This window comes from Lithobates pipiens, unplaced genomic scaffold, assembly GCF_037356315.1.
Source record: "Lithobates pipiens isolate NorthernLeopardFrog02 unplaced genomic scaffold, aLitPip1_a1.2 Scaffold_18, whole genome shotgun sequence".
Lineage (NCBI taxonomy): Eukaryota > Metazoa > Chordata > Amphibia > Anura > Ranidae > Lithobates > Lithobates pipiens.
In genome coordinates this window covers 393633181-393645344 of record NW_027507758.1, presented here as the reverse complement: position 1 = coordinate 393645344, position 12164 = coordinate 393633181, and the positions used below count along the sequence as shown (strand labels likewise).

General features: G+C 40.6%; 1 protein-coding gene across 1 annotated transcript in view; it reads right to left on the bottom strand.

The window, feature by feature from the left end:
• Positions 1-12164, bottom strand: part of PRIM2 (DNA primase subunit 2) — a 264458-nt gene that overhangs the window by 22965 nt on the left and 229329 nt on the right. The window contains exon 12 of the mRNA XM_077489506.1: positions 9266-9348. Within this exon, the coding sequence (XP_077345632.1) occupies positions 9266-9348 (83 nt within the window). The remainder of the gene's footprint in view (positions 1-9265; positions 9349-12164) is intronic.

The window sequence follows — 12164 nt, the reverse complement described above, 5'->3', positions numbered from 1 at the left end:
CTCTACTTTTTCTGGGCACAGCTTTTACAGTTTCTGTGCTCTTTGTGCAACAGTTTTTATGTAGTAGCTATTCTATAAACTCTACTTCCTCTATATCTTTGCACAAACAGGTTAAGAAAGGTTATATTTTAAACAAAATGTATCTTATAAATGAAAATTCTGAATATGCAGCAGTTATATTTTGAGACAACACACCGAGGTCAGGAAAATCCAAGGGCAAAACAGTATAAGCAAAAGAGATCAGTATATGAATCAATGTGCTTTCATTTTACTGCTATTGTAATTTATCACTCTTCACTACCAAAAGAACCTTCTTGTTAAAAGAAAATTTTACTTCTGAAAATAAACAGGGATGAGTTGAATCATGCAGTAGTTTTCTTACTATCAGAAATGCAAACAGGATACCAATCATCCCCAGAAATTTGCAACATTAGACGTTAGGCCGTCTCTCTGCTACAATAATATGTGAAATTACTGCACTAACTCAAATAGTGAAAAAAGCAGCTAACCAAAACATTGACAACATTTTAAAGAGGATGTATAACAAAATGTAGTGCTAAAGTGATAAACCATATAAAGTGAAAAATGTCATACAGTGATGAACCATATAATAATGTGATACACCATACAATAGTGAGTAACATGCATGACGAATGATAAAATGCTATTCAAATGAGAAAAAAAAAAAAAAAAAAAAAAGGAAAATATAAAAAATTGTAATTAAGAGTGCCAGAAGTCTGAACTTATGATGAATCGTTATATCCCGAAGTAAGTTCAAAATAAAATAGAACATGGGAATAGTCCCCCCTTATGATGGAATTAGTATTCAAAAGGTAGGATGGAACAGCCATGACAGCACACATAACACCAGGGATGATGCGACCAAAGATAAGGGGTACATTTCTCTTACCAAGTGAAGTGGACTCGCATGTCAGCGACAGTGAATCAATCTTGCTGAGAAAGCCAGAACATGGAACTCCAATAGATGGAGAGAAGCTGGAACTCGAATGGTGGTCAATCCGAATGTAAACATCAAAAGCCAGACATTCTCATCCAAAGGAATATGGAAAGAAAAAGATGCCACCATACGGCATAGATCAAAATTGATGGGTTTTATTTAAAGTACCAACATCGATCCATAAATGTAAATATAAAATTGTGACCACAAGCTAAAAGCTGTAAAGCGAATCCAACGCGTTTCGTCCCAATGGCCTTCAACTGGGGCATAGAATAGGTCCCCCACATTGGCCCATATTTATAGAGAACATGTACAAACAGAAAGGACCAATCAGAGCGGCATGGCTCCGCACATGGCGAGAAGACAGGAATCGCTACCATCGGTGTGAGTTGCACACCTCACTCTGATAACACACAAGCGGAGCGACATCCAGCCACATGGCTGCAAATGTGACGTCAAAGCCTCATTGTGGCTAAAGAGAAATCTCATCAATGCAGTGACAGAGTGCACGCCGAACCTCAGTCAGGTCTACCACACCTCGTATTGAAATGAACAGGAAATGGTGAATACACGTGGACATGTTGAGCCAAGTGTCACCCTAAAAATGTGAGGCATATATGAATATATGTAATAAAGAAAAAATGTTTATTGGAGGTCCCATTTACCACCTATTCTATTGAACACAGGCAAATCAAGGAGATATTTAACAAACACTGGAGGGTTGACATGACAGTGCAGGAAGATGCCCCATGGAATTTACTTTTAAGAATACCTAATATGAGAGAAGTATGCAGGCTGCCATTGCAGGAAATGCTGGTTGCCTCTGTCCTAACGAACCTCTGGTTCAATACCTCAGTGCAGATGTGTACCTTTTTGAGCTGCATGGTAGCTCTGGGCCAATTACTCTCAAATTACTGAATTCAGTGAGTCAGCCTAACCGATAGCAAGCTAGCATTAGCAAAAAGAAGTTCAGCAATGAAAGCCCCATCCTTCTCTTGAGATGCTCTTCCTCTAAGCCTACCGGCTGCTCTCCTGCAAGGGGGATCTGCGCTGAGCGCTGATAATGAGCACATTGATCATCAGTGCAGACCCATCGAGGATGCCCACTGGAGACCACCAGGGATTCCAATCTCAGCCTAATAGGGATGGGACTCTGTGCCCATCAGTGATGTCTACCAATGCCTTCTGATCAGTGCCATCTACCAATGCCTTCTGATCAGTGCCATCTACCAGTGCAGCCCATCAGTGCCATCTACCAGTGCAGCCCATCAGTGCCATCTACCAGTGCAGCCCATCAGTGCCATCTACCAGTGCAGCCCATCAGTGCCATCTACCAGTGCAGCCCATCAGTGCCATCTACCAGTGCAGCCCATCACTGCCATCTACCAGTGCAGCCCATCAGTGCCATCTACCAGTGCAGCCCATCAGTGCCATCTACCAGTTCTGCCCATCCGTGCCCATCGGTGCTGCATATCACTGCCACCTATCAGTGAAAGATAAAATGTACTTATTCACAAAGCTTTGTAACAGAAACAAAGAAAAATCTTTTTTTTTCAAAATTTTCGGTCTTTATTTGTAGCGCAAAAAATAAAAATAGAAACCCCAGTGGTGATCAAAAACAACCAAAAAAAAAAGCTCTATTTGTGGGGGAAAAAAAATGATAAAAATGTTGTTTGGGTACAGTTGCATGACCACGCAATTGTCATTCAAAATGCGACAGCACTGAAAGATGAAAATTGGCCCAGGCAGAAAGGAGGTGAGAGTGCCCTGTATTTAAGTGGTTAAACAGGCAAAAATGTCAAATTTAACATAGCTTTATTAAGACAAGTATTTATAGTTGATGAACCTCAATCTGATTATCTGAATCTCCCTCTATGTTTAAAAGACCCCTGTATGTAAGGCATTGGGTCAAATTGTCTGACATGCATTTTACAAACTTGCTAAATTGGGTCTGCAAATATCAATAAACAAGGGAATGAAGAATGGACCATTACTGGATGATCATTGGGGAACAAACTCATCTGAACAGAAGGGTGAAGATGTGGGTTTTAGTTAGCCAAAAAGGCTGTTAATTTAAAATAATTTCACCACTGCACAAAATCTTCCTTTGAAGGATCATTCACAAAAAAAAAAAAAAAAAAAAAAAAAAGACTCACAACTCTAAAATCTGATGAGGTATCTAAGGACCCATTGACAACTCTTGTATAGCAAGCTTGGGCTAAAATCAGTCTTAAAAAATCAGATTTTGTAGTCGGAATGTCCGACCGTGTGTACAGGGCATAAGAAGAAAACTCTGGGGCTTCTTTGCTACCTAAAATCTAGGAAGGCTAGCAGTTACTGAAAAACCAATGAATTTTAGGTTGCATCAGAAAATGTTACAGCAGACAATGCTGCATGTGTTTATAAAATATGCATTTCCTCAATATTACTTGAATAAAGAGAATCACACAAAAGTTTAGGAGAGAATCATACAGAAATTCTGAAAACTTCAAAGGGTTCACAATCTTTTTCAAACAAAAATGTGCCTATCTTCTAAAACACATAAACCAAATTTGCAGTTTAATTTGCTCATAATGTGCTAGAGATGAATGCTATTAATCATGTTAGTGGCTGCCAGGCTGATATCAGATCATTGAAGGGGAGACATGCCAATCCCAGATGGTCTTCCCTAAGGCACACTGCACCAGACTTTAATCAGATGTAAAGTTGGTGCCTCTTTCACATGATGCTATTCTTTCATCATAAGCCAGAAGATAAATTCCTCCCCAATGACTGCAAAAAACATGAATCCTTAGGCAGAGCTTTTCCTTACCCTCTACTGGTATGAAATTCACAACTGCAGCACACACAAATTACTAAATTATGGTAATATCAACAAAGTGCTTGCATGCATTTAGAAGATACTGAGCCTAAAGAAGAAAAAAAAAAAAGGAAGACGAAAATTGGCTCTAAAAGTATCAACCCCTACAATAATGCTCTGGTCTTTCAAAGATTTTCATTATATTAGAGTTTAAAGCACAACAGTAGCTTTTTAAGCAGAAAAAAAAAGGTTTGGGGAACTATTAAAATAGTATATGCCTATTAAAGGCTAAATTTACCTTTCCTAAAAAAAAAAAAAAAAAAAAAAAAAAAAAAAAGTAGTAATAAATACAAATTTTTTTGCAGAAAAAAAAAAAGGCCTCATTCACATGGCTGTGCATAGTCAAGAATCGGTGTAGGATCACAGGTGCTTGAATTCAACCACGGCCAGAAAGGCTATATAAAAACAAAGACAGGCTGAAAATCACTGAGGCTGTCTGCACGTCAAGCATTTATATGTGGTTCACATATAGAGACTTCTTGGCTGCAGCAAATCGCAAATGTGTAATCTCTACTGCAGAAATATGCTGATACTTGGCTACCCAAGTCCCTAATGGGCTGAGGTGTTAGACCTAGTTATCTGTAAATACAATGTGGTTGATTTAATAAAGGCATTCCTATAGAATGATGCCTGGAGGGGTGTTACTGGCCAGATCACTAGAGGAAACGGGGGGGGGGGGGGGGGGGGGATCAGGGAAGAAAAGGAATGCAGCCACTACATTTCGCTGGTAAGCTGCAATACATTACATTTGTGGGTTTGGGGGTTTATTACCACTTACATAGGTGGTGAGATTGAAAAAAAAGACAAGTCCAATCTGTGTGTATGCTTTTACGTTTTTATTACATTGTATATCCCTGTATGTTGTGGGTGTTAATGTGCCTATTATTTTTTTGCAATTATCGATGTTCCCCTCTGAAACCACTGCTTGTGGAAGAGAATTCTGCATCCTTACCTCTCTAATGCCCCATACACATGATCGGACTTTTGGACAACAAAACCATGGATTTTTGTTCAAAGGTTTTTGGCTCCAACTTGTCTTGCATACAAACGGTCACACAAATGTTGGCCAACAATTACAAACGTAGAGCCGTACAAGACTTATGAGGAGCCAATGTGATATCTCCATTACGATCGCTAGTTTTACAAGACCGAGCGCTTCCAGCTCGTACTTGATTCTGAGCATGCATGGACTTTTGTGCGACGGACTTGTGTACACACGATCAGAATGTCCGACTACAAAAATTTGTTGGCGGGATAATTTGAGAACCTGCGAGCCAACATTTGTTGGTGGAAAGTCCAAAAACAAATGTTCGATGGAGCATACATAAGGTCAGACTTTCCGCCAACAAGCTCACATCCAACATTTGTTGTCGGAAGATCTGATCGTGTGTACGGGGCATAACAGTAAAGAACCCTTTACGCAGATTAAGGTTAAACCACTACTCTTCTAATTTTAGTGAATGGCCGCGTGTCTTTTTAAATTCCCTTGCGATGAATAGTTTTATCCCTATTGTGGGGTCACCAGTACAGTATTTGTACATTGAAGTCATATTCCCTCTCAAGCGTCTTCTCCAGAGAGAATAAGTTCAGTGCTTGCAGTCTTTCCCCATAGCTGGGATCCTCCAGTCCCTATATTAGCTTTGTTGCCCTTTTCTGGACCCTCTCTAGTTTCAGCACATCCCTTCTGAGTACCGATGCCCAAAACTGGATAGCATACTCCAGGTGCGGCCAGACTAGAGTCTTGTAGAGTGGGAGAAGCATCATTTTATCTCTGGAATGAATTCCTTTTTTAATGCCAATGCCAATATACTGTTGGCTTTGCTTGTAGCAGCCTAGCATTGAGTAACCTACTAAGACCTCCAGGTCCTTTTCCATCCTAGATTCTCCCAGTGGTTCTCCCCCAGTGAGTAGATTGCATTACAGTTTTTGTCACCCAAATGCATTATTTTAAATTTTTCAACATTTTAACTACTTCAGCCCCGGAAGGATTTACCCCCTTCTTGACCATAGAGTTTTTTTGCTATTCGGCACTGCGTCAATTTAACTGACAATTGCGCGGTCCTGCGACATGGCTCCCAAACAAAATTGGCGTCCTTTTTTTCCCACAAATAGAGCTGTGTTTTGGTGGCATTTGATCACCTCTGCAGATTTTATTTTTTACGCTATAAACAAAAAAAGAGGGGCAATTTTGAAAAAAAAAAAAGCATTATTTTTTACTTTTTGCTATAATAAATATCCCCCTAAAATGTATATAAAAAAAACACAACATGTTTTTCCCTCAGTTTAGGCCGATATGTATTCTTCTACATATTTTTGTTAAAAAAATAAATAAATCGCAATAAGCGTTTATTGATTGGTTTGCGCAAAAGTTATAGCGTCTACAAAATAGGGGATCATTTTATGGCATTTGTATTAATTTCATTTTCCTAGTAATGGCGGCAATCGGCGATTTTTATCATGACTGCGACATTTTGGCGGACACAAAGGACAATTTTGACACATTTTTGGGACCATTGGTATTAATTCAGTGATCGATGTTATAAAATTGCATTGATTACTGTAAAAATGTCACTGACATTGAAGGGGTTAACCACTAGGTGGCAGTGTAGGGGTTAAGTGTTCCTAAGGGGTGTTTCTAACTGCATGGGGGCGTGGCTGTGTGTGACATCACACTGAGCGCTTCTCCCGATGACAGGGAGCAGGCGATCAGTGTGCTGTCACCAGGCAAAACGGGGAGATGTTGTTTACATCGGCACCTCCCCATTCTTGAGCTCCGTGACATATTACTTTGCCCAGCCGCGCCATTCTGCCAACATATTTATACAGGAGCCAGTCGGGAACCGTTTAAACCTCATTTGCCATGTAGTTGCCCACCCCATTAATTTGTTTAGATCTTCTTGCAAGGTTTCCACCTCCTGCGTAGATGTTATTGCCGTGCTTAGCTTAGCATCTTCTGCAAATACTTAGATTGAGTGGTTTATTCCATCCTACAGATAATTTCTGAATAAATTAAATAAGATGACTCCCAGGACAGAACCCTGGAGGACCTCGCTTTCTACACTGGACAATTCAGAGTACTCCCCATATAGCCCCACCCTCTGGACTCGCACCCGTAGCCAGCTTTCAATCTATGTACTCACCCTTTGGTCCATGCTGACAGACCTTTGTTTGTACAGTAAGCGTTTATGGGCAACTGTATAGAACTCCTTTGTGAAATCCAGATACACCACATCTACAGGTCTTCCTTTATTTAGATGGCAGCTCACCTCCTCATAGATGGTTAATAGGTTGGTTTGGCAAGAATGATTCTTCATGAATCCATGCTGATTACTGCTAATACAGTTTGTATTACTAAAATCTTATATATAGCCCCTTATCCCCTCCAAGAGCTTGCAAACTATTGATGTTAGGCTAACTGGTCTATAGTATCTCACAAAAGTGAGTACATCTCTCAGATTTTTGTAAATATTTTATTATAGCTTGTCATGTGACAACACTGAAGAAATTACACTTTGCTACAACATAAAGTAGTGAGTGTACAGCTTGTATAACAGTGTAAATTTGCTGTCACCTCAAAATAGCTCAACACACAGCCATTAATGTCTAAACCGCTGGCAACGAAAAAAGTGAAAATGTCCAAATTGGGCCCAATTAGCCATCGTCCCTCCTGTGACTCATTGGTGTTACAGGGTCTTAGTTTCGAATGGGAAGCAGGTGTGTTAAATTTTGTGTTATCACTCACTCTCTCATACTGGTCACTGAAAGTTTAACATGGCACCTCACGGTAAAGAGGATCTGAAAAAAAAGAATTGTTGCGCACATAAAGATGGCCTAGGCCAGTGATGGTGAACCTTGGCACCCCAGATGTTTTGGAACTACACTTCCCATGATGCTCAAGCACACTGCAATGTAGTTGAGCATCATGGGAAATGTAGTTCCAAAACATCTGGAGTGCCAAGGTTCGCCATCACTGGCCTAGGCTATAAGAAGATTGCCAAGGCCCTGAAACTGAGCTGCAGCACAGTGGACAAGACCATACAGCGGTTTAACAGGACAGATTCCACTCAGAAAAGGCCTCGCCGTGGTCGACCAAAGAAGTTTAGTGCACGTGCTCAGCGTCATATCCAGAAGATGTCTTTGGGAAATAGACGCATGAGTGGTGCCAGCATTGCTGAAGAGGTTGAAGGGGTGGGGGGGGGGGGGGGTCAGCCTGTTTAACCGTGTAAATTTGCTGTCCCCTCAAAATAACTCAACACAGCCATTATTGTCTAAACCGCTGGCAACAAAAGAGAGTACACCCCTAAGTGAAAATGTGAAAATTTGGTAAACATTTTGCTGAAGACAAGCAGACTGAGGACATAAACCCAGACTCACCTCCAAGACAACCACTGCCTTGCTAAAGCCTATTGAGCATCTGTGGGGCAGCCTCAAAATGGAAGGCGGAGGAGTACAAGGTCTCTAACCACCAACTCCGTGATGTGGAGGAGTGGAAGTGGACTCCAGTGGCAACCTGTGTAGCTCTGGTGAACTCCATGCCCAAGAGGGTTAAGGCAGTGCTGGAAAACAATGGTGGCCACACAAAATATTGACACTTTGTGACTAATTTGGACATTTTCACTTAGGGGTGTACTCCCTTTTTTTGCCAGTGGTTTAGACATTAATGGCTGCGTGTTGAGTTATTTTGAGGGAACAGCACATTTACACTGTTATACAAGCTGTACACTCACTACTTGTCATTTCTTTAGTTTTGTCACATGAAATATTTACAAAAATGTAAGGGGTGTACTCACTCTTGTGAGATACTGTATCTTGGCCCTTTTTTAAGTATTGGTGCTAAATTGGCTTTTCTCCAATTAGCTGATACCATTCCAGTCAATAGACTGTTTGTAAAAATTAGGAACAATGGTCTGGCAATCAGGTAATTTGGCCTCCTTGACTTATTAATGATACGTTTTTCAAGTCTATTTCTAATGATATCCTCTGTTAGCCATGAAGGTGCTTCTTGTGCTGTGTGATGAAGATAAACATTGCAGTCTTGGTTACTGAATCTCCCCGTTTCCCTGAGGCCCGAGGAGAAGAATAAATTCAAAACCTTCACCATCTTTCCACCACTTGAAGGGGAAACTGTAGTGGGTTTAGATTTTTTTTTACTATCCACTTCTAGCCCTTAGAACGTACCTGTATGTCTTTAGGTGGAAGTGGTTATACCAGAATCCTGGCATCAATTTTTACATTCACTGATGGGCTTTCATGTAAAAGTGAAATGATTAACCCATACAATATCTACATCTATCCTAAACATGAGAAGGAAAATCAGCAAGAGCTGTACTGAGGTAAATATACCCTTATCACTGTGCACTAAATAGGATACATCGTAAAAATAGTAACCTGTTTTTTTTAAACAGAGTGTGCAATGTTTTGTGTAATAAATAAAAATGTGTACTTACTTGATTTATCCCTGTGGAAGCAACTTTGAAAGACTGCAACTTCTGTTTCAGCAACTCAGGGTCACTGTGCCTAAAAGGACAACCTTTGAGAAAGTAAAAGGGAAAAAAATGGTTTATTTAACAAATGAAGAGAAAAATAAACACTGATGCTTACTAAACTGACTAAATTACATCGAATTACATACAAGTCTAATGAAGATAAAGGGAAAGTTAATTCTTCATACTGGGGACCGTTGGTATTGTACCCCCCCCCCCCCCCCCCCAAATAAGTATTCTATGGTTATTAGAGCATTGCAGATTAAACATGCCCAGGGAGCATTATAGAAGAAACAAGACAACATTCGCTTTCTGTGAAGGAAATTACTTAATTAAAAACAAAGGCATGCGACCAGTAGTGTTCTATTTAGTAAACACAGACCCCCCCCCCAAAAAAAAACAGATAATGTTGGTACTTCTGGACTGAGCATTTTATCTTCATTACCATTTACACAACACCAAACTGGGATGTGTGTCTACTCTAATTCTGTATATACTTCAACTCTAAGCAAATAATTCAAAGAAATTACAACTATTTTCTGAAGACTGTGCCAACATAAAGGGTCTCCCTCATAAAAGAATAAGTGACAATATTAAACTCTCCTTTTGAGAATGGATGCCAGTGAAGCTTAGGGCTTGTTGACCAGTAGCAGGTATTGATTGACATTCAATTACACCATATCTGTTCTTTGTGACTTAAAAATGCTCAAGTCAGATAAAGCCAGGCAACTAGCATTTTTATAAGGTGACCAGGGCCCAGGCATCTTTCATGAAAGCCACTTTTCTCCACTGAGCAAAACTACGTTACCTTACGTCGCTTCACCTGTTGACCACTGGCGGGGGGGGGGGGTGAAGAGCAACCTCGGGAGGCAAGCATGCACGTCCGCGACTCGTCGCCAGGGCCGCTACGAGTGCCCGGAGGGCACCTGCAATCGCAGCAGAGCGTGAACCATGAACTGTGTGTGTAAACACACAGATCCTGGTTCTCTCAGGGGAGAGGAGACAGATTGTGTGTTCATACTAAGTATGAACACCGATTTCTCTCTCTCTCCTAGTCGGTATCCTCCCCCCCCAGCTAGAACACACCTAGGGAACATGGTTAACCCCTGGATTGCCCCCTAGTGCTAACCCCCTCCCTACCAGTGATATTTATACAGTAATGAGTGCATCTTTATAGCAATGATCGCTGTATAATTGTCACTGGTTCCAAAAAATGTGGCAAGAGTGATGTGTCCGCCATAATGTTGCAGTCCCGAGAAAAAATAAAAAAAAATCCATGATCACCGCCATTACTAGTAGAAAATAATAAAAATGCCATAAATCTATCCCCTATTTTGTAGACGCAATTTTTTTTGCAAAAATATGTAGAATACGTATCGGCCTAAACTTTTTTTTAAATTGGGATATTTATTATAGCAAAAAGTAAGATATTGTTTTTTTTTTTTAATTGTCACTCTTTTTATAGCACAAAAAATAAATAAATGCAGAGGTGATCAAATACCACCAAAATAAAGCTCTATTTGAGGGGGGGGGGGGGGGAGAAATAGGATTTACCTGTAAAATCCTTTTCTTTTGAAGTGCATCACGGGACACAGAGCCATAGTAATCACTATGTGGGTTATAGGCCACCTTCAGGATCTGGACACTGGCACACCCTAAACAGGAAGTTGCCTCCCTATATAACCCCTTCCATACCAGGAGTACCTCAGTTTGTAGCAAAGCAATACCGGTGTATACTAGAAAGAGGGGCGGGACCCCTGTGTCCCGTGATGTACTTCAAAAGAAAAGGATTTTACAGGTAAGCCATTATAAAAATCGTATTTTCTTTAATCGTACATCACGGGATACAGAGCCATAGTAAACACTAGGTGGGATGTCCCATAGCAATGCCAACTGAGGGGAGAGAGACACACAACAGAATTAGGGCAACATGAGACTAGAGGATTTATACTGCTGCCTGCAGCACAATAAGCCTAAAGGCGATATCCTCATACCTTTTTACATCCACCTGATAGAATCTGGTAAATGTGTGGATTGAAGACCAAGTTGTGGCCTTGCAAATTTGAGTCATGGAGGCTTAGTGATGCACTGCCCGCAGAGCACTAACAGCACTAGAAGAGTGCGTTTTGAGAGGGTGGACTCTACCATAAGCTTCAATGATTACTTGCCTATTTAGAAATAGTAGATTTCGATACTGCCTGTCCTCTTTTAGGACCTTCAGGCAATACGAACAAAACATCAGTTTTCTGAATCTGATCAGTCGCCTTTAAGTAGACTTTGACTGCTCTCACCACATCAAGAGAATGCAGTGATTTTTCTTCCATAGAACAGGGTTCTGGAAAAAACGAGGGCAAAAAGTTAGGATGAGGACACAATACTACCTTATCCTTGTGAACAATAATAATATGATCTTTACAAAAAAGCAGCCAATTCTGATACCCTTCATGCAGCAGATATGGTTACCAGAAAAAAAATAGTTTCTTTGTGAAAAAGGACCAAGGGAACATGTCGTATCGGCTCAAAAAAAGGCTGTTTTTGTAATACCGACAAAACTAAATTCAAGTCCCAAGGGTTCAGGGGTGACCCAACAGGAGATTAAGCCATGTTACCCCCTGAATAAAGTTACGAAGCAAAGAATGCGAAGCAAGTGGTCATTGAAATAATACCGATAAGGCAGAGATCTGTCCTTAGAAAGTACTCAATGCCAGCTTTATATCTCACCCCATCTGCAGAAAGTCAAGGATTCTACCTATGACCCCTTTCCTGGGGTGCCAACCCCTGGATTCACACCAGGAGACATATGCTTCTCAGACTCCAAAATATATAAATTATGGAGGCCGGCTTACTTGCATTTACCCAGGTA